This window comes from Eleutherodactylus coqui, chromosome 4 (genome assembly GCF_035609145.1).
Source record: "Eleutherodactylus coqui strain aEleCoq1 chromosome 4, aEleCoq1.hap1, whole genome shotgun sequence".
In the NCBI taxonomy this organism is placed as follows: Eukaryota; Metazoa; Chordata; class Amphibia; order Anura; family Eleutherodactylidae; genus Eleutherodactylus; species Eleutherodactylus coqui.
In genome coordinates, this window is record NC_089840.1 from 251816553 (window position 1) to 251841105 (window position 24553).

Consider the following 24553-nt stretch of genomic DNA (forward strand, 5'->3'; position numbering starts at 1 on the left):
TAGGACGGTATACCCGGCAATTATGACAATTACACCCTAGGAAGTGCATGCACTCTATATATTTTTAGTAGGTCTCTATATATAAACTCTATAGCAGGAAGCTCACACGTTCATAGACTTAATAACCCTAAATCTGCAGAGTGTTTGCAGCCTGCAGCTTCCGGATGCTTCTCCTTCGTTGCTGTCTAAACCACTCAGAGCTGAACAAGTGTATGAGGACTTGCACTGAGCTGCTGGAGTGATTGCAGCCCCCAATAGGGACACTGAGAGGAGGAAGAGGAAGGAGGCAGCGAGGAGCTGGATGTATATGTGTGTGTGCACAACAGCCAGAGCCAAAGTCCTGTATCTGTGCAGAATAACACAGGCAGCCTCATCCCTGGGAATCAATCAGATCAGCCCTGAACTGCAAGAAGGACAGAACAGCAGAGTGGCAGCAGCGTGGGATAGAATATCAGCAGGCTTGGATGTATTCAGCCTGTGCTGGGGAGCCCATCAAAGAGCAGGACAGGAGCTTCACTGGAGTGCCAGGGACACAATCAGCAAAGGTAAGTTTGCATGCAGCTCCTTTGTTTGGGATGTCACTATCACATGGCTGCAGAACACTAAAGTCTAGCAGCAGAACCGTAGAGCTACCCTCCAATATGCCCAATGCACCCACAGTCCAATACTAGTATTAAGGTAAAGTAGCAACAAAACAAACAAAAAAAAGAAACAATGTAACACATCCCCATTCTATTGCATATGCCTAATGCCCATATGCTAAATACAGTCTTGCTGGCATCATATACTATGTATATATATATATATATACATCTCAGAGTCAGTGCAGGGGATTGCAAGAGTGAGAAGCTCTGATCTCCTAGAAATGACCCTGACGGCACATCAGTCAACTAATAATAAACTGGGCACTTCACGTGGCATATAAACAGATGGCATGCCCAGCTCTTAGGTTGATTTCTAGAAGACATTCAAAGCAGAGCTGCTCAGGGTGTAGAAATGTTGTTTTGTATCCCAGATGGGACAAGGGCCATTCAGCATTGTTAGTGCTGGACAGCTCCTGGAAGAAATCCTATGCATTATGCCATGCATTCACTGAGAGCCCTTGCTTGTGCCAAGTGCTGGCTGGAACCCATGCCCAGCTTAAAAGTACTTTTCTATCAATTAGAGCATTGATGTTCAAAGCTGTTGAAATGTTTACTGGAGAAACAGGTGTCTATTTGTTCTAGGGGACAGGTGAAAATCAATTGTGCTCGTTTTTGGATGCGGGTTTGTTGGCATTTGTGATGGGAAAGTTTACACAGTTGATGTTTCTGAACTCTGGGGAAGGAATTTGCATCTGCGTTTAATAAATTGACAGCGGGCTACTTTATGTCTGGAGGGATTGGCATAGGAAGGAGGTAGTGATTGTTCTGCTGTACCTTTAATCAGACCTTATTATATTGGTATGTACATTTAGGGGTGGGGGTGGGGGTATATATCTGGTGTGTATGGGGTTGCTGAAATAATATAGTCCCTTTAAATATATGGCAGCTCTGTCTGTTTGCATTGCCATTCTCCATTCTGGGCATATGTACTATACGATGCACAATAATAATCAATCTGCATAAGGCTTGTATATGCTGTAGTAGAGGGGGCAGAGATAAGGTGACTACAGCTGTGTTGTTGACTTGCTCATGAAATGTCACGTGTTCGATGAATTCCTGTTTACAAGGTTTGGGGATAGTAAAATGCCATAAAATATACTATTCATGGCTTCCGATACAAGCTGTACAGGTTCCTATTACGGTCGCATACATATATATTTCATGGTGTGCTCGGGCCGTGCTATAGATATTTACCTAGTTCTCAATCCATTTTGGCAACAGCAATTATCTGGTCCTGGTCGAAAATCTTCAAGAGCGCAAATCATATTTACCATTCCATAAGAGCAGATGCTACAACATGTGCCTCCTTAAAGGGGATTTGCACTTAAATTACTATGGATGACCTTAGAATAGGTCATGAAGAGTTGATTGGATGGTGTCTGCTGCTTGGGACCCATGCCTATCAGCTGAGTGGGCACCCACTGTCAGCGCCATGATACACAGGGGTTGGAGTGGAAGTGGTACGGACAGCTAGTGCCTGGTCAGCTGATTGTCCAGGGTCCTGAGAAGCAAACTCCGGCCAATCAACTATTGATGACCTATCCTAAGGTCATCAATGGCATTTTGAGTGGAAATCTCCTTTAAAGTGAATGTCTAGACTTAAACGCAATTTTTTTTAACTCTAAGAAGGTCTGTAATTCATTGCTGAGCAGTTTTATAAATGGTCACTACACTTTGAAAAAACTTGTGTTCATATGATAGCCAAAGTGACAACTAGCAAAAGGACCTATCACTTTATTTACCTAAAATGACTTTTTTGTGCTGAAAACGTCCATAATATGCCGGTCACTAGGGGTCTCCCTTCCTTCTTATTTGCTGTCCACTGCCTGTTGGCAAGTTAAGTCAGTCAAGTTAAGTCAGTCTGTAGTAACAGAGGTAACAAGATGTAACACTGGAAGCAGTGGAGGGTGATGACTCCTGTTGCCCATAGAAGTCTATGGAGAGAAGGAGGAGAGACTTACACAGATGCTGCAGCAACTAAATGTTAAGCAATTTACAGCTACTAAAATCACATCTATACTGGTTAGTACTTCTCTATAGTCCTCCATGATGCAGTTATTTCTCTGTCTGTGCTACACAAAAAGAGCAAAATATCCTGGTTTTATTACATGTTGTATATGGGAAACATCATAGCAGCAGTTTACACCCACCAACCTAGAGAGAAGAGACCCGACTTTCCTATGGGTGCAGTGTAGTGAGACATAACAGCAGCAGTCTCTACCAACCAGCTAAGGGAAGACTGACAATTATATATAGAGCCAGCAGATGGGAAAACTGGTGATAAATGCAGGATATAAGTCATATAATGGCCAGAAACAGTGTTATGCCTTATGTATACAAACAGCAGCTTCTTCAGAAACATTATCTCAACGTATGCTATAATGTATCTGCGTAGGAATTGGAACTTTGTTTTAAAGCTACAGACCTCCAAATCCCTTGCATAGACATAGTTATGTGATAAAGTTTTGTCTGCCCGCAGCCACCACTAGAGGGAGCTCACTGCACACTGTTACACATTGAACTCAATAATAAAACAGTATATAGCTTCTAAGCTCCCTCTAGTGGTTGTTGCAGGCAAATAAAACTTTAATTACTATGTAACTTTATGATTTGGAATTCTGTATCAGAAAAACAAAGTTCCGATTGCTATAAAAATACATTAAGAAATTAATAATTTTGGATATATTTAATATCCAACTTATAAAACATGGACGTTCACTTTTGGGTCAAATCACTTAGCTGACTTCCAAACCTAAATGTTGTCTAAGGCCTATTTCACCCAAGCGTATTCGTATTTGTGCCGCATTTTTGCATATCAGGTGTTGTGTATCTGCATGCAGGACAGCATATTTACCTGCTTTGTGCGTGCGCACCAAAACACACACCAATGCTGTCAGCCATTAAAATGGCTAATTAGTTTAATGGGTTCAAGATGAATGCTTTCCCTGCCAAATGTGCCGGAAAACAGAACATGCAGCTTTTTTTTTGCACCCAAAATACACACTTGTGCAAAAACCCATTGAAATCAAAGGGATCTACTTTTTGTGTATTGTGCGCGGGTGCGCAAATATGCCCTGTGACACAGGCCTAAGTGGTTATGGATTACTCCCTGCAAAAATCTACATAAATCTATATCATATCAGCTCTAGATATGTTCTAGAAGTCTGATCGCTGGTGGTCTGACCCCTTTAACTTCACAGATGCTCATGGACGCCCCCCATTTACATTAACAGGATATTTGGAAACAGCGGTGCACGTTCAGTCAGCCTCTTAATGCATTTCACCCATAAACACAGAGATCTGGTATACTTAGGGTTAATGGTTTGAGGTGTAAGCATTGGGAATAATGACGTTCCTAGTGTAAATACTCTCATCTCCCCGTCTGCTTCACAACACTGGGCGCACAATCCAGGACTCCTTGAGTTGCAGTCCTGTTACATAGAGATACATTTGTAAACTTGATACTTTGTTGCTTTGTTTGTGTTATTAGAGAGTTTACAATAATAACCAAACTGCTTTATTGGATTTACACTGTGTCTGCTACCTAAGCGTCTCCCTTTACATCATTGATGGATATACAAGCGTACATTAAACTCTCATGTAAGAGTGGAGAACATTTATATACATATATGCCGGAGATAGCTGAGCAGTAATACCCCGGCTGTCTCTGGCAGTGCTATTGAGATGAATGGAGCCGTAATGTAGATATGTGACCAGCATGCCATTCATTTGAGGACTTTGCTGTGCATTAAAAGAGGCATAGGGGCGAGGGACGAGAACATTATTCTCCCACTATATAAGGCACTTGTCAGCCCCCATATGGAATACTGCGTACAGTTCTGGTCACCGGTGCTCAGGAAGGATGTTGCAGTGCTTGAGGGGGTTCAAAGAAGGGCAACTAAATTAGTAAATGGAATCAGATGACTGGAATACCCAGAGAGGCTATTAAAATTGGGATTATTCACCCTGGAAAAAAGACGGCTAAGGGGCGACCAAATAACTATGTATAAATACATGGAGGGACAATACAAGGATCTCTCCCATGATCTGTTTATACCCAGGACTGCGACGGTAACAAGAGGGCGCCCTCTACGTATAGAGTAAAGAAGGTTCCATCACCAACACAGAAGAGGGGTTCTTTACTGTAAGAGCAGTGAGACTGTGGAACTCTCTGCCAGAGGATGTGGTGATGGCAAAATCGATAGAGGAGTTTAAGGGGGGACTAGATGTCTTTCTAGAGCGGAAGGATATTACAGGATATAGACATTAAATAACCAGCGATGTTGTTGATCCGGGTCTTGGAGTCAGGTAAGAACTTTCAAATGTTGATCCAGGGATTATTCTGACTGCGATTATTGAGTCGGGAATTAATTTTTTTCCCCCCACAATGGGCTAAATTAGCTTCTGTTTTAAGGGAAGATGGAAACAGGCTGATCTAGATGGACATTGTCCTCTTTTAGCCTAATATACTATGTTACTATGTTCTCTTTTTTGTGATCAATGGGGTCCCAGAAATCAGACCCCATCAATTAGATAGTCACTGAATCCCCTCCTAAAGGTCCTCTTGAATGGGATGACTGTCGGCTGCTTTAGTGCCTGACATTCGTCTTAGTGATAATCGCTCCTGTGCTTTCACACAGGAGTGAGGATTGCTCAGCAATGGGAGACGGAGTGGACCATCGATCGCTCTGGCCGCAATGCTCCATTCACAGTAAACAGGCAGCTCATAGATGACTACTGCCTGTTTACTCAGGCTGATTATCATGGGATTTTAATGCCTGCAAAAACTGAATGAGGCATCATTCAGATTCCCACAATCCAATGAGAATCTGAATGGTTATCATTCAGTGTAGAAGGGTCTTAACTTCTTTTCATCGGACAACCTGAAGGAATTTCACTCTATGTATTGCTGTTTGTTGCATTGTAGCTAATTGTTGTTGTAATGGGTTGAAGACTATGGACCTGCCTAAGACAATTGATCCTTTGTATAATTGACCTTATGTCCCTGTAGAGCAGGGGTCTCTAACCCGGGATCTCCAGCTGTTCATATGTAGCTCTTCAGGCATGCGGAGAGTTATAGCTTTGCAACAGCTATAAAGCCATCAGTTATAGGACACAAGGAACTTTTTCTGATGACGTCCAGTAGAATTATAACATCACATTGATTGTGACAACATCTATTATTGTCCATAGAAATGATTGTTATGGGCCTTTTACATGCAGCAATTATCACTGGCTGTGGCCAGATATATAAGAATGCTTGTATGAGCTTAGAAACCCAGTCATATGCTAGTTTCAATGCAAGCAGGATGATTTAGTGACTGCCGCCTATTGATATTAATGTTCTATGTACAGGAAGAAGAAGATGCTACAGAGTAACGATGACTTTGTATGACAGCATACAGCTCATGTTCAGTATAGGAGAGGAAAAGAAAAGCCCCTCAGTTCTTCATCACTTCATAACCTTACATTTCTCTGCAGACAGATATGTAAATTCTTATATTCTCCATATTGCACCCATAGGGGGCAGTATTATACTAGCTGGAGCTGCAAGAGTCAAAATGTTGCACTTCGCCTTCCAGGCCAATAGTGGAATGTGCTCTAAAATGTGATCGTCATAAATATTCTCCGAGTGCTTGTGAAAGAGGATGTGAAATCTGTGTTCCTCATAGTGATTGCCTTTCACTGATGGGGGTTCTGGGTTCAAATCTCATCAAAGTCAACATCTGCATGACTTTGAAAAACTTCATCCAGATGTTACTCAGATCTAAACCTACAACTCCAGAACTGCAAAGCAGCAGTTCTAACAACTGAGTCACCAGACCTGTTCCTTCTGCTTCAGAGGATGAGAAGAACAGGAAGAATAAACATAAAAACACCATCCAATGTTACCATTGGACAGATTTGCAACTAGAACTCTAACAAGGCAACAGTGCTAATGACTGAGCCACCTTGCTTGTTCTTCCTTCTTCTTCTTTCTCCTCCTCCTCCAGTAAAGAAGAAAGTGAAGGAGAAGGAAAAGGAGAAAAGGAAGAAGGAGGAAGAAGCTTGGTTGCTCAGTGGCTAGCACTATTGCCTTGTAGAATGGGGTTCTAGGTTCATCGCTGATTATGGTCAACGTCTGCATGGAGTTTCTATGTGCTTTTTGTATTTAATATTCTTATTCTTCTCCATCTTCTTTTCCTGGAGAAGTGTAGTGACTCAGTTGTTTGCACTGCTGCTTTTCAATGCTGGAGTTATAGGTTCAAATCTGACCAAGGGTAACATCTGGATGGAGTTTTTCAAAGTCATGCAGATGTTGACTTTGGTTGGATTTGAACCCAGAACCCCCAGCACTGATTTACTCCCATTGATTTCAGTGGGAATTGGAATAGCTCAAAGCACTAATAGGAGGGACACTGGGAATAATTTTAGGGTGTTTAACAAAATGTATTATATAAAATGTCTTCTTATTTAATTTACATAATTGATGACACTCGTCATTGGATGAATTTAGAAATGTGGTAGTTAACCCCATGTATATATGTGAGCTCAAATGAAGGTATGTGAAGAGGCCAGACCCCCTTGGAACAAAGAAAGGGAGGTCTCTATAACAGAGATAGGGGAGAGTAGAATCTGGAAGGATTTGGAGGAGGGATTGGGGAAGGAGTTGCAGAGCGGACCACAGGCAGGGCTGCGGGATTGGAGCCCGCTCATTTCACAGGAGGCACATCCTGCCTGCCCTTTAATGGTTTTACTCACTCTCACTTATGTCTTCTACCCCACTGACTGTACCTGGTTTCTTGTTAGACAATTTGCACAAGGTTGCATGGTGGGTAGTGATTAGGGTTGTTTGGGGGCATTTGGGGTGCTTTTCCTTGTCATGGCAGCAGTGGGGTGTATTCTTGCAGTTGGTGGATGGATGCATTATGGCTGGATATTGGGGCTCCTTAGGATGTTATCCCTCTGGGGTCATTCACTGTGGTGGTGATTTATCATGTCTGCAGATGGCCTCTTCAGTTTCTCCGGGCCAGGTTCATGCAGAATTTCACCAGTCTGTATCTCCAAAGATTTCCTCTGGCTGTACAGATGGAGGTACGAGTTGTAGTAGTTGGGTTATGTGGACAGAATGGCGAGACTTACGGTTCTATTTTTTATTTGTCATTAATGCCCCAGGAATTTTGCGATTAGTGAAAATTGTTCCGTATTTTCTGTAATGAATGGCTGCTGTGGCCATTAAATCCATTTGTTGACTCCTTGGTCTCTTAGCAAATGAGAGGAGGGGGCTAATTGGGTTGTATCATGGAAAATCCTGGAGGGTGGTGGTTGGTGAAAGCCCCTCTGATTCGACTTATTCTAGTCATGCATTTCTGGTCTTCTGGTGTTCCTTGGGATCTGGTCAGGGGTTTTCTACAAAACAGCAGCGGGAGTACAAGCTGTTACTTCTACAGTATGGATCATATCACTGGTCCTGAGTAGTCATCCATCTGACATTTTGCCTCAAATGAGAAACTGACTACAAGCGCCTCCAGTCAGTATAGTAATGGGATTTCAGCCGTCTGCTCAGATACTTGGTGTGAAGTTGGGGTGGATATGCCACTGCATTAAAGGGACAAAAGGACTTCATTATCAGGGATGCTTTTTCAAGACCTCTTTTATGCACCAAAGCAGCCACTTCCAGAAAAATGCTTGAAAATATGCAGCTTTCCCCAGATGAAAACAGCGGACCTTGTGGAAATCATTCATGCCATAAGACCATTATAATGGGTATGGTGGTTGGGCACTGATGTGCAGTAAGCATTTCTGTTGCATCCCATTGGTGTACATTATAACACTTCTATGCAGGCCAGTTAAGTGCTTCAAACAAATATTATAAGGCTCCTCAATTTGTTTTGCTCTTTCCCAAATTATTCCCACAAGACTGTAAGCACAGAATACTCAATGTCAATTAATCAGGCAAGCACTAGTGGGAGCTCACTAAGTGCCCTATGGCAATTCTCCTATCTATCTATCTCCTATCTATCTATCTGTCTATCTATCTATCTATCTATCTCATATCTATCTATCTATTTGTCTATCTCACATCTATCTATCTATCTATATATCTCATATCTATTTATCTATCTCACATCTATCTATCTATCTATATATCTCACATCTATCTATCTATCTCATATCTATCTATCTATCTATCTATCTATCTATCTATCTATCTCATATCTATTTATCTATCTATCTATCTATCTATCTATCTATCTATCTCATATCTATTTATCTATCTATCTCATTTCTATCACACATCTATCTATCTATCTATATATTTATCTCATATCTATCTATCTATCTATTTCACATCTCATTTCTATCTCACATCGATCTATCTAATATCTATCTATTTGTCTATCTCACATCTATCTATCTCCTATCTATCTATCTATCTATCTATCTATCTATCTATCTATCTATCTATCTCATATCTATCTATCTATCTATCTATCTATCTATCTATCTATCTATCTATCTATCTCATATCTATTTATCTATCTCCTATCTATCTATCTATCTCATTTCTATCTCATATCTATCTATCTATCTATCTATCTATCTATCTATCCCATATCTATCTATCTATCTCCTATCTATCTATCTATCTATCTATCTATCTATCTATCTATCTATCTATCTATCTATCTCATATCTATCTATCTATCTATCTATCTATCTATCTATCTATCTATCTATCTATCTATCTATCTATCTATCCCATATCTATCTATCTATCCATCTATCTCATATCTTCTTTTGATGAGAGATGGCATGCCCTTTTTCCTCCCTTGACTCCTCATACACACTAACATTGTAATTGTTTAATTAGCATAAAGCATTCCTAGAACAATTAATCTATAACCAGTTTTTGAAAAGGTTAAAAACGTGACACCTCGGGAAGAAATAAAAGGGAAATTAATTCAACATGTAATTTGTTTAAATTAGCACAATTTGATAGAAGCTCTGGCGAAAAGAAGGAGCGTCCTGTCACTGCTTATTTACTTGGCTTTTCATATTATTAACTGTGCCTGTTTGACAATGTCTTCCATACAAAGGTTCTACTGCTGTCTTTAATATCTATCTATCTATCTATCTAATGTCTATCTGTCTATCTATCTCGTCTATCTATTTTTTCTTATATCTAACTTTCTATCTCCTATCTAGCTATCTCATATCTATCTATCTATCTATCTATCTATCTATCTATCTATCTCATACATATGCATCTATCTATCTCTCATATCTATCTATCTATCTATCTATCTATCTATCTATCTATCTATCTATCTATCTATCTCATATCTATCTATCTCATATCTATCTATCTCATACATATCTCTCTATCTATCTATCTCATATCTATCTATCTATCATATTTATCTATTTCATATCTATCTATCTATCATATCTATCTATGTATCTCATATCTATCTATCTCATATCTATCTATCTCATATCTATCTATCTATCTATCTATCTATCTATCTATCTATCTCATATCTATCTATCTATCTATCTATCTTTCTCATACGTATCTATCTATCTATCTATCTATCTATCTGTCTCATATCTATCTATCTATCTATCTATCTATCTTTCTCATACGTATCTATCTATCTATCTATCTATCTATCTATCTATCTATCTGTCTCATATCTATCCATCTATCTCATATCTATCTATCTCATATCTATCTATCTATCTATCTATCTATCTATCTATCTATCTATCTATCTATCTATCTATCTGTCTCCTATCTATCTATCTATCTCATATCTATCTATCTCATATCTATCTATCTCATATCTATTTATCTATCTATCTATCTGTCTGTCTGTCTGTCTATCTATCTCATTATCTATCTATCTCATTATCTATCTATCTATCTCATTATCTATCTATCTATCTCATATCTATCTATCTATCTATCTATCTATCTATCTGTCTCCTATCTATCTATCTATCTCATTATCTATCTATCTCATATCTATCTATCTATCTATCTCATATCTATCTATCTATCTATCTATCTATCTATCTATCTATCTATCTATCTATCTGTCTCCTATCTATCTATCTATCTATCTATCTATCTCATATCTATCTATCTCATTATCTATCTATCTATCTCATATCTATCTATCTCATATCTATTCATCTATCTCATATCTATCTATCTATCTATCTATCTATCTCATTATCTATCTCATATCTATCTATCTCATTATCTATCTATCTCATATCTATCCATCTATCTCATATCTATCTATCTATCGCATTATCTATCTATCTATCTATCTATCTATCTATCTATCTATCCATTTTATAATTTACAGTGTTGTCAAAACATTGACGGTGATTTTGATTTTCTTCTTGTGATTATGCAGAGACTACTGCCATTTCCAAGCATCTATTCCCTATATACCAGGTCATGACATACAGATTTAAACAGCATTGCAGCACCAAATGGAGCATATCCAGTGCATGCCAGCACAATGCGAGAATTATGGGATGGGGGATGGTGTTGTGTACTGTATGAGGTAGACATGAGAGATAGATAGATACGTATGAGATAGATAGATAGATAGATTAGATATAAAATAGATAGCTATGAGATAGATAGCTAGATAGATAGATATGAGATAGATAGATAGATAGATAGATATGAGATAGATAGATAGATGGATAGATGGATAGATGGATGGATAGATGGATGGATAGATGGATAGATGGATGGATGGATAGATAGATAGATAGATAGATAGATAGATGTAGGTGAGGTCTCTGAATGATGACAACTGAAGATACAGTAACACAGAGAATCTTCATCAAGATCTGTCTCATGGCCCACAGCAGTCTTTATTTGCATTCACGTACTTTCCTTTCTGGTTGCTTCCTACATGAGCCTTGACTTATTAAAAAGGGTTGAACAAAAATCTAAAGTTATTCCCTATCCTATGAACAGAATAGGGGATAACTTTATGATCAATGGGGGTGCGACCGCTGTGACCCCACAGATCCCAAGAATACGGGTGCCGTCCCTGCATGCAAAGAGCAGAGGAAGCGCTGCTGCTGCAGTCATTGTAATGAGGTTAATATCTAATCCTGGTGGTTTGAGATGATGAAGAAGTTCATGGATGTGGACTAGGGCAGGAAAGTGTATCTATGATTTAATTTACGACCAAAACTCATTATGGGGAAAGGGGAAGCTACATTTTTCTAATAAAGAGCTGCAAATCCATGCTGTCCTTTTCAAAGCCTTAGTTACATGATAAAATTCTGAATGCCTGCAGCTGCCACTAGGGGGAGCTCACTGCATGCATTCAAACACATTAAATTATGTATGCAGTATTATGTAGTAGGTGGCAGAAAAAGAAATTGGGGGTTGTGTCATGATTACAAATTATCCCCTATCCACAGGTTGTGGGGTCCAACTGCTAGGAAATGCACCAAACCTAAGAACCCAAGAATGGGGCCAAGATTCAGTTGGCTGGTCCCATTAAGGTAAATGAAGTGGTGGTGTGTACATGTAACCACTGATGCCCACACTTTCGGATGCTCTAGGGCCCCGTTCTCAGTATTGGGTGGTCCCAATGAGAACTCCATTGATGTGCATGTTATCTCTGTCCCATGGACAAGGGATAACTTGCAAACCAGGCACAACTTGTTTACCTTATTCTCCTGAAGATGGGTTTTCGGCATTGCCAGCACCGGCTTGCATGGAGGGCGCCCGGTTGCTGTTGGTCAGGGAAGATCACTCTCCTTAGGTCCGCCTGGCCAGATGATCTTCTCCCTCCATGTTGCCGTGTCTTGTGGAGCTACAGGAGTCATCCTCCTCCTGGCTCTGGCTCCTCCCCTCTGATGCTCCGAAGCACTACTGTCAGCCCATTAGCACCCACACAAAACAATTAATTCTGCTATTGCATTTATGTTATTAGTTTGGTTCTAGGGTTGTATTTATATACTAAGCTTGGTTCTGGTGCTGTATTTTTGTACTGAGGTTGGTTCTGGTGCTGTATGTTTTAAGCTTGGTTCTGGTACTGTATTTTTTGTACTGAGGTTGGTTCTGGTGCTGTGTGTTATAAGCTTGGTTCTGGTATTGTATCTATGTACTGAGCTTAGATCTGGTGCTGAATTATGTACTAAACTTGTTTCAGTCACTATATTTATGCATCAAGTTTTGTTCTGATACTGTATTCAGGCAATAAACTTTGTTCTGGTGTTGTATTTTTATACTGTGCTTGGTTCAGGTAATGTCTTTATGTACTGAGTTTGGTTCTGGTACTGTATTTATGTACTGAGCTTGGTTTTGGTGTTGTATTTAGGTTATGAGCTTGGTCCCAGTACAGTATGTATTCACTGAGCTGTTCTTGTGTGAATATGCTGCGATCCTCCTGCTTTCTGAATAAGTAGAATATGGGCAGATTGCCTATTAGTGCCATATAGATTGTTTTTTCTTATATCGGTGTGCCACAAAAATCCAGCATAGGGTGCCATCTAACCTAATGCAGGCAATATTTCTGGGTACTACCATGTTTCCCCCAAAATAAGACCCTGTCTTATATTAATTTTTGCCCCAAAAGAGGCACTAAGTCTTATTTTTGGGGAATGGCTTATTTAACTTACCTGGCAGCCATGGTCTGAGTCCCTCTTACTGCTCTCTGAGGTTCCGCTGCACATCCTGCACTCCTTGGCCGCCGACAGAACATCACTTGCTGGTCGCTGGATTCCTAAATCCTGCCTCTAGCATGCGATAGCTCCGATTGGTTCAGCGAGTGTTGTTCTCAGCCAATCAATGCGGTGCTTGCTGAACCAACACAACGGCTGTGATTGGTTCAAGCCCCTACCAAAATAGCCTCAAATTAGGGTGGGTCTTATTTCAGGAGTAGGTCTTATTTTCAGGGGAAACATGGCAAGAACACTTCTATCAAACTAAGCAAGAACATTTTCATATGTTACAGACTCAGGCTGAATGCAGTCACTACGGGACCCCATAAATTAGTTGCCTTCGTCATAAATATGCATTCCTGCCACGCGGCCTCTTCCCGTTTTTCTTGCATGATGAATAACAGAATCCCCATACTTTTCCTCTTTGTTGTTTTCGCACGCTTGAAGTTGAACAGTTCTGCTTCACACTGACGTGAATCTCCGCATGGTCTGGTGGACTTTTATTGTGCTGCTTGGCATTGTTTGTGAGACAGCAATAATTGCTTTCCAAGGTGGCAGCGTGCCGCCACTCCCCGGTGTGATCAAATCTCCGCTAGAGACGCTGGATATAAAAGTGATGCTGCAAAACTGCATAAAGTGATCAAAAATTGTGTGTTGCTAAGTGACAGCTGTGGAAAGTTTAAAGAGGGTTTCCACCTTCTCACGACCCAACCAGAATATTTCTCTGTTCTACATAAGTGCCCCATGAAAATATAACATCAGAGCTGATTTTCATTGCACGCACTTGGAGATATCGAGTGCTTTCTGTATCCTCCGACTCATTTGGGCTGCAGAGCTTGCAATCATTTCAAAGAGGGCATACCCACCCTGCAGCTACAAGTGTGTAGAGACGCTCTCAATACATAAAGCTACTGGAATATATGATTTCATACACTAAGAGGTTCTCCGGTTTGAATAGACCATTTTCGGATTGAAGATCTTTCTGACCTTCAGCTCTTATCTCCGGGGAAACTGCAATATACATAAAAGGAAGCATTGCATGCCTCTATTGGAAACAATGGGCAGCCAATAAATGGTGGCGGTTCTCCGAGCAGGCAGCCACACGTGATGCTCGGGCTAAGGGCTCATGTGCATAGCTGTATCATGGCTCTGCTTTGTATGTAGCTGTAGTAAGGCCCACATAGAGGTGCAAGAGACCAAAACTTTGCCACACACGCCCAAAAAATTGGCATGCACTACTGCACTCTGTATGTATCTAAGGAAGCATTGCTTCTAGGAGAGGATATCTTCATCTATATGGATAGTAGCATATGGAGGCTATATAGGGAGTCAGCCATACTGCCTCTACACTGGAGGTCCTCTTTATCAGAGGCCCCCATCTAGTTGCGTGTTGGACCTACTTTGACCTTCAGAACCACAAGAGTCTGACTATGCAGCGTCTGTTTATCAGAACGATTCCTCACATCCTCCTCTGACCCCTTTCCGCTTGGTGATGAGTTGTTTCCGTTCACAGGATGCCTTTTCGTTGGATGCTTTTACACAAGCATGCTATTTTCAGTATTCTATCCTCACCACTGCATAAGAAAGGCCGGTGAGGCCCCATTCACACGAGCGTGTGTTTTGCGCATGCATAATGCACGCTTCTAAAAGAACCAATGGGTTCCTACAGAAGTGTTCATATGCGTGGAATTTGAAGCGCAAAATAGCACGCACCTAAGAAAAAAAGGACACAGGTGGGTGTTTTGCAGGAGTTTCCATTGACTCCTACGGGAACAGGAGTTAATGGAAACTCCTGTGCTGCCGATAGGTTCCCCGCTGCTTACAGTAGGACATTTAAAAGGTGCTTTTGGCCAGAAGTACCTTTTTGATGTCCCACTGGTAACCCCTTAGTCCCCGCAGGTATGAGGGTACTCCTGGAGGGTTCCCTTAATCCCAGCGGGGAGTCCCCTCATCACTGAATGCTGTGCCAGCACTGTCACAGTGTTCAGTGATGAGGGGTCTGCAGTGGGGACGAAAGAATCCCCTCTCACAGCTGCCACAGAGGACCGCAATGCTATCCCATTGCTTTCAATGAGATTGGTGCTGCTACCGTCCCACTGACAGCAATGGGATGAAGGCAAACCCAGCAGCAATGATTTTCAGGGGGAGGGGGCTTAAAATATAAGCACTACCAAGAAAATCATCCCTAGCTGTAGAAAAAATAAATAACTAAAGTTAACTTACCTTGAAGCGCTGTCCGACTCTTCTCCCTGTCCCCATCAGTCTTCCAGTCTTCCTTCGTATTCTGGTGGCTGGGAATTGAAAAATCCCCACCTCCACAAAGTGCTGCCTCTGATAGACTGAGCGCTGTGACCAATCAGAGGCAGCGCTCAGCCATTCATTAAATGACAGCTGAACACTGCTTCTGATTGGTCACGGCGCTCAGCCAGTCAGAGGCAGCGCTTTCTGGAGGCGGGGATTTTTCAATCCTCAGCCACCAGAATACAGAAGATGGCCGGTGATGGGTAAAAGAGTCGGAACGTGCTTTTAGGTGCGTTAACCTTATTATTATTATTTTCTACAGCTAAGGATGATTTGCGGGGTAGGGCTTATATTTCAAGCCCCCCCTACCCCCGGAAATCAACGCTTCAGGGTATGCCTTCTTCCCTTTGCTGTCAATGGGACGGCAGCAAAAAAAAGCCAATGAGGCAAACTGACTGTTGTATGTGATGCCCCCCAGACCATCACACCAGCAGGGTGGCAGTGTGATGCTCCACAGCAAAAGCAGGATTGAAGTGCTCACCCCGAGGTTTCCAGACACGAATACATTTGCCGTCAGTGCCCAACTGAACCGGGATTCACCGCTGAAGACAACCCGGACCCACTCCATGGCAGTCTAGTTTTGTCATTCACGACACCACTGCAAACAGAGATGACTGTGGGTGGGAGTGAAAGGCAATACATGTAATGGGTGCTATGAGACTGCATGTCCTTCAGCCAAGTGCCTGGAAATAGTTCCAACAGACACAGGGGCCTGTAATGATGGAGAACAATGAAACAGTTGGAGCTGCTCATGCTTTTTCGACTGGCCAGACAATCTTCTCTATTGGTGGTTTGTCGAGGATGTTCTAAGCCCAGTCGCCTTCTGTGTGTGGTCTCATGCATCCACTGGTCCCAACCACCTTGTGTGCCCTCATACATCCATTGGTCCCAACACCTAACAGTCTGGTCAGACTCTCCTCTCTACTGGTGGTCTGTCGGGGGCATCCTGAGCCTGGTCACCTTGTGTGCCCTCACACATCCACTGGTCTCAACACCTCTTAACAGTCTGGTCAGAACGGCCGGAGGGAGACATTTCATCCATACGACCATCCAGCTTCTCACATCACAATAATGCGCCCTTCTCAGATTCTGGTAACGGAGTGAAATCCCTTCATTGCGTCGTAGAGGCGTCTAGTGGTCAACAAGCTCTACACAAGCGGAAGAAGAGGTCACTACACACAAGGAGCCTCTGAGCCTTTTTATCGGTCATGTGGGAACCAGTTTTAGGTCTTAAGGTGACAAGACCGTTCATCTAATCACCACAACTGTAATCATTTATATATCTACCTCAGCTATAACTGCAGGACGAGTTTTGCTGCAAAATGACAACTTCTTCTAGGAGCTGGATTTTTTTTGAGTGTATCTGCATCCTGTACTGTTGCCTTTTCCTAGTTTCAAGCACCTAGGGGGTAATTTTGCAGGTTATTTATGCCACAGAAGAGTCATAAATAATAGAGCATGCCATATTTGCACTAGTATTTGCCAAGTTTCTGTCCTCTCGTTCTGACAATTGCAATTAAGAAACTGTTCTGTCTGATCCAGCAGTAAATTAATATTTAGTTGTGGGATGTCCCTTCGAATGACCTTGAATGGTGATAGTATTTTTTGTATAGTGCTACTTATATATGAATTAAAGCCTAACGCTACTAAACTTAGTAGAAAATGAGTGGAAGAATCCCATCTTTTGTGTTTTGCTGTGAGATCTCAGTATTGTTCAGGTGCAGCCGCTGTCTTTCTTGTTCTCCCTTCGACCACATCGGGAAGCACTGAGAGCGGCTGGCGGTGGGCAGATGGAGCTGGCTTCAGGTGTTTTCTCTCATTTCTCTTTCTGACAGTATCTCAAATAGTAGAATTGTAGCACCTGCAACTCCGACAGCTCCAGATGTGATTCTCCATCTCATTTCACGTCATGAACGCTGCAGCAGCCCAGCAGATATGGCTGATATTTATATACTTCCCTCCGGCTAGTTTGTCATTGAGACGCCTGAAGGTCTGGTGGTTCTGTACATAGAACATAATCCATATTGTTGTCTGTACGCTTTGTTGTCTTCGCGGCTCTAGAAATAATCCTTTATTACTTAGATAGGAATATAATTATATTACATTAATGATTATTGACTATGACACATTGGGAAGCTCTTTACTCACAGTTTACTCACAATGTAATCTTCCTGTCTCAGGCTTATTATGCTCAGTTCACACTTGCATTCGTGCTTTGTCATGCAGCGCTATTCCTGCCATCACAAATAACGGAAACTCGGAAACTCGTGACAGGCACCATTCAAGTCAATGATAAGCAAGTGATCCGTCTGAGCCGCAGGCTGCCATTACAAATGGAGGCCATAATATGAATGTGAACATAGCCTCATGCACACTCAAAATCAACCTATTACCCTATTAATATAGTTTTGAAGTATAGGAAGAAATTGGAGAACCTCAAGGAAACCACGCAAGCTGATCATATTAGAAGGTGTTGACCAGAAGGGATTCAACGCCAGAGATTCAGCGCTGCAAGTTATAGAATAGGTGGTCCCACAGCTGGGCTTACTTGTGTGGTTGCACAGGGCACCGGTCACGAGCTTGTAGTGGGGGCACAAAGAAGCTCAAGGCTGCAGGAGATTGTCCTCCATAGGTCTGCCTGGCCAGACTATCTTCTTCCTCTATGTGACAGCATCTTGTCGAGCTACAGGATTCATCTTCCTGCTGACTCGGTCTCTCCTCACTGATCTTATGTGGTGCCATTGTCAGTGCAAGAATGGCTTAGTTCTGCTACTGTATTTTTATTATGTGCTTGGTTCTGGGGCTGTATTTATGTTATAAGCTTTGTTCTGGTATTGTATCTATGTGCTGAGGTTGGTTTTGGTGCTGTATTTGTGTACATGAGCTTGTCTCCACCATTCAGTAGTAGGGCCCCATTTGTGAACAAATTTAGTAACAGTGTCCCAATTTAGTAATTGTGCCTCCATTTATTAGCAGTGCCCCCTTTGTACCCCAGTCAGTAATAGTGCCTCCACCATGCCCTATTTAGTAATACTGGCCTCAATTGTGACTTAGGAATTGTACCTTCATTCAGCAATAGTGTCCCCACTGTACTCCCATTCAGTAGCCCCCACTGTGACTTCATTCATTATTAGTTCTCCAAACAGGGTCTTGATTCAGTAGTAGTGCCCCCTTTGTGCACCATAATGTGTCCATTTAGTAATACTACCCTCTATTGTGCTCACATTTAGTAATAGTGCTTCCATTCAGTAATAATGTCCTTATTTTACAACATTCAGTAGCAATCCCCCTACTGTGGCCACATTCATTAATAGTGCTCCAATTTATGCCCCCATTCAGTAGTAGTGCCCACTCTGTGCCAATTAAAATAAAAACCAAACTTGCCTATCCTTCTTTCCATGGTGAGTAGCCAGGTCTTCTTCCTGAAGGTTAGCACAGGCAGTGCAAAGCAGAGATGTTGTCATGCTATCTGATTTCCCGAGAGGCAAACTACTCTAATCTCCCATGTCCTGACCTGTAGAGGTTATGGGGCAGGAAGCCATAAAGTTGACGTCGTCCTTGGTTTTCAACAGGACCAACTGTCCTTAATGTGGATCTAGTTGAAAATTATGCCCACTCAGGGATCTTGCTGGGTCCCAATTCCCTATGGGCTGTATTGTTTTCATTAAAATTGTTGTCTTCAGAAAGCTGGAGAAGACAATGCAGGCCAAAGTGATATCAGGGTGTGCAATATGAACTCGCTAATAAAGAATATAACCCTGATGATAGGCATAATGTGATCATCACCATTACACTAACTGACAGTGCTGTTCTCCCTTCAAAAATGAAGGAAACAAATGGAAACTATGTCAGATGAAGACTAAAGTTTTAACTTTTGACCTCTGTTTGCCTAAATAAAGTCAATACTTCCATTTAAATACCGATTTTGGGTATGCAAATGGAATCGACCCGATGTTCCAGTTCGTGCCTAAGATGTTTAAGTAGGGTTCAGGTTGGGACTCTGTGCAGCCGGTCCAATCGTGGAACATCCGTATCCTCAAGCCAACGTAAAGTGTTGAATTTGTGGCAAGGCGTGTTGTTTTGTTGAAAGTATGGCCGACCATTCCCAGAGTATTGCCACATTGTCAGCAGCACACTATTATCTAGAATGTCAGGGTCACCTCTGTGTTAATGGTTCTTGTCACTGCAACCAAAGGGCTAAGACCATGCCACGTAACACATCCCCAGACCATAACAGAACCTTCGCCTTACTTAACTGTTGGCACAACACATTCAGGCAAAAGGCGTTCCCCAGGCTTCTCCACACCCAGGTACGTCCATCTGATGTGAAGATGGAGTAGCACGATTCATCACTCCGTAAAATGTTCTTCCATTGCTCAACTGTCCAATGACGGCATTCCTTGCACCACTGTAGACGGGCCGATGCATTGCACTTCGTGATGGGCGGCTTGTGTGCAGCGCATAACCCATATATCCAATAGCATGCAGTTCCTGTCACAAACTATAGCTTTCACTTCCAAGTGTCTGCATCTTATGGTTCAAGACACATGACATGCTAATAAAACAAAATCCAGTCTACTGATGGGGAGTCCATATACTTTTGTTAGGATAGTGTACATTGACTGACTTGGCTGGTTCAGCTATAGTAGTAACCACTCTTATTGGGCAGAATCCACTTACGATGAGCGGCATCCTATTGTGGCTCATTGAGAAGGTCAAGACCTTCCTCGGTGATGTCCATATACCCCAATATGGAATATAGACAGTGTTGTCCTTATGGAACAAAGTCTTTACGAGTGACTTGGTACAAATGGGTTAAAATGAAATTGTTTGGTTATTTTCTGTCCTCGGAATGCAAATACAGAGAAGCGAGTAATTTACAGAAGCCTCACAGTGCATGCAAATCTGTTAAATGTCAATCTAGATTTGTACAGGAATGGCCTCCTGGAAAAGCAGACCGAACCACGGAGCAAAATGAGAAGGACAGATGGGTACGGAGGTTATAAAATCATCATATCTCTCAGTCTGTTTTATTTCTCAATCCCAGCTCCTCTTCCAATTCTCACAGCCTCATGTTACTCACATTTCCTCTCCCAGAACCTCAGTATGAAGACGTCTCCTCGTTCTGCTGCGGGCTTAATTTAAAATATGATTTAGACAAGTAGTAAATAAAGGACTACGGGTGGATTAAATAAAAGGAACCGTGATGGTCCTGTACGTTCCAATCTCCCCGTCTGTTAGTCGCTTAGTCTTAATGTTCCAGCCTTTCCCTGGCAAGGGGGGGGGGGGGGGGGCGGCAAAGTTCATTTGCAAACCATTCGTGGTTGCAAAATGTCATTTAATATTCATAGTGCCAGTGGTTTGTGCTGTGTTATCTATATGCAATACAAATGAGCTTCTGACCATCCTCAATACAGGTTTCCTATTCAGGAGGTCTGGCGAATGTAGGAAAATATTTTCTGCTGGATAAAGGAAGCGGAGAATTGGAGTGAATTGTCCAGCCGCTGCCCTTTTATCATGCTGTGCACTGAATTCCAATAGCAGAGAGGGTTTCTGTTCAGTGGCATACAGTAGTACGGATTATGGCGCACATATACGGGGAGTGTTAGAACAATCGGTATTATAGTATACGTTCCCATTTCACTATATCGTTTAGGATAGATATACACCAAATGAAGACTGACTGACTCTTGTGGGGGTCGCTGGGATAGAAGCAATTATAAATTGCACTAAATATTGTGTGAAATTGACACAAATTGTGCCAAAATTTTGGCCCAATTTTTGACATAAACTAAGCCCGATGTGAATGGAGCGGGATGTGCATGCTCGACCAACACTCCAGTCACTTCTATGAGATTAAGGGAGATAGCCAAGTGCACCAATCTCCCTCCGTCCCATAGAAATGAATTGAGCAGCAGTCAAGCACTGATGTGGGGCATTCAGCTTGCACAGTTCTCGTGATCAGGTGCCATCCCAGCGGTCAAACATTTACTCCCTATTCTTTGGGAGAATAAATGTTTTTAATGGTGAAAATCCTCTAAAGAATTGTCTGATTAATAAAACCTAGTTTCAAATACCCCACTTAGGGAGTTCCAAAAATATTCAGACCTGCATGGCTACAAATAAAACGAGCATCTTCCTTCCTGGAGGACCCATCGTATTCTGCATTACAAACATGGCCGGGCTTGACTATGTGCGACCCGTGAGATTGCACAGGGTGCTAGATCCCAGCTTGTAATGATGGCATCAAGAGGATAGAGGCTGAGTGTGATCGCTCTTAGGTCTGCCTGGCTTGATGATCTTTCTATTCCATATGGCAGCATCCAGTGGAGCTATATGAGTCATCCTCCACCTAGCTCTGTCTCCTCCTCTCTGATGTTCCAAGGCGCCGCTGTCAGCCGAAAGGTGCTACTGCAACAAAATGCTCAATTCTACTTCTGTATATATGTTATAAGCTTGGTTCTGGTATTATATCTATGTACTGGTTGATTCTGGTGCTGTATTCATGTACTAAGATTTCTTCATGCTATATTTATGTATTTGGTTCTGGTCCTGTGTTTATGTTATAAGCTTGCTTCTGGGGTTGTATTTATGTTATGAGCTTGGTTCTGGTATAGTGTTTATTCACTGCACAGTTCTGGACAGTATAAGTACTTAGGGTGGTTTGTGGTGTATTTATGTTATGAGCTTGGTTCTGGTATAGTGTTTTTTTCATTGTGATATTCTACTGTGCATATGCTGCTACTGCTTTCCTTGAAAATAAGACTTACCCTGATAATAAGCCCTATATTGATTTTCAGAGGGAAAGGGAGGGCTTGGAATATATGCCCTACCCCGAAAATAAACCCTAGCTACACTACATGAAAAAAAAGCAATATTCACCTAGCAGGTGCTGTCCGGGTCCCTCCCGACGGTCTCTGGCGCCCTGGCAGGCTTTTGTGCAGTCCTCAGCGCCAGCAGAGCATTGCTTGCTGGTAACAGGGTTTGCAAACCCCACTTCCAGCAAGAGATTGCTCTGATTGGTTTTTGAGTGCCGCGGCTTAGCCAATCAGAGCTGGCAATCAATTAACCAATCACAGTATCGCATTGAATGGCTGTGACTGGTTCATTTAGTGGTGGCTCTGATTGGCTGAGCCACGGCGCTCGAGAACCAATCATAGCAAACGCTTGATGGAGGCGGGTTTTCAAACCTCGTTACCAGCAAGCAGTGCTCTGTCAGTGCTGGGAACTGCACCAGAAACCAGTGGGGTGGCCCTAGACCACGCCTGCTAGGTGAATATAGGACACTCCCCCCCAAAAATAAGACCCTGTGCCTGTTTTGGGGCAAAAATTAATATAAGACTGGGTTTTATTTTCGAGGAAACATGGTATCCTGTTGCTTTCTGTACAAGCAGAATACAGGCAGACTGCATATCAGTGCAATACAACATTACTTTTTTCTTATCATGGGATTGCACCAAACAATTCTGCACAAGGTGCTATCTTACCTAACTAGAAAGACATGCAAGTGAAATCAATGGGTACTGTGTAATGCTTCATTTCACCTGTGGAGGTGCTGCAGGGAAATTGGGTACTTGCTGTTAGATTCCCCCACAGATTACAGCTTTCCGCTGGGGTCTCAGCGGTGGGATACCGTGTGGTCAACTTATTTTTAAGTTCCTACAAAAAAAGATTGTCTAAAGCAATCAACCCCTGACTGGCAACATAAATGAGATCCATTATACATAACGTAGCATTAACATATAGATCAGCTAGTGTGATGAATGCCTCATGCATATTAAGATTCTTTTTAGGCTCCTGTGCCCTTTAGAGGACACTGCGCAGTTTGGTAATGCTGTCATATCCCCATTAAACTGCTACTGAAACAAACGGCAGTGATCAGAATGATTGAGTGCAAAGTTGGCCGAAGACTTGATAAATACAAACAAAATACGAGGATGGATTGTAGACCCAGCAGAAGTCATATTTCCTCATTTGTTTACCGTCCTTTTTATATCTGTGTTCAGCCTTTCTTTTCAAATTCTGATGGTGCTTCATTCGCCGCCAGTGTATGACTGCGGTACTGTGTATTGTATAGGCGGTCTGCATATCAGTGCAATATAACATTGTTTTTTGGTTATCATGGGGGAGCACCAAAAAGATTCCGCATAGGGTGCTATCTAACCTAATTACAAAGAAATGCAAGTGAAGTTGCTGGGAACTGTGTAATGCTTCATTTCACCTGTGGAGGTGCTGCAGGGAAATTGAGCACTTGCTATTAGATTTCCCCACAGATTACAGTTGATCACTGGGGTCTCAGAAGTGGGATACCCTGTAGTCAACTTCTTTTTAAGGGACTCTTCTGACAAATAAGGCTTGTCCAAAACAATCAACCACTCTGCATGTGTTAACAAGCAACCATCCTGCACTCCAAAAGCCCGGTGTTGGTGGAAAGGGCCTCCTGTCCTCCTCTGCTGGGAAACTACTGTCATCAGAGAGGGAGAGAGGCCAGAACGGAGGCCTAGTTTGCAGTATCTACAAAGTGCAATAAGTGACTAATGCAGAGGGCAGGGCCAATTCCTGTTTTAGGCTCCTACTGGGGGATTTACCGGCTTCCCTGGTGGGGCCAGTCTGAGCATGTTCACCACATACTAAAACATAACTGCAGCTATAGCATCTGTGATGGTCCTATAATATATACTGTACAGAGATATCACTTGGAGCACTTTGGCCCGATTCCAAAATCTATGCCATATACCGGTAGCCCAAGCAGGTTGCACAAATAGTCCAGTTCCTCCAGCATGATGTATCCCATGTGCCATCACAAGAAGGTAAGTGTGTGATTGTTCTCAGAGCGAGAAACCAAGTAATCTTGTAGATATGATACTTTTTAATGGCTAACAAAAATGCATGACGATACAGCAAGCTTTCAGGGA

At 42.1% G+C, this 24553-nt stretch overlaps 1 protein-coding gene across 1 annotated transcript in view; it reads left to right on the forward strand.

Moving 5' to 3' along the window:
• Positions 1–422: 422 nt before the first annotated feature.
• ZMAT4 (zinc finger matrin-type 4) overlaps positions 423–24553 on the forward strand; it is a 400283-nt gene continuing 376152 nt past the window's right edge. Inside the window, exon 1 of the mRNA XM_066601689.1 lies at positions 423–545. Within this exon, the coding sequence (XP_066457786.1) occupies positions 465–545 (81 nt within the window). The 5' untranslated portion in view covers positions 423–464. The remainder of the gene's footprint in view (positions 546–24553) is intronic.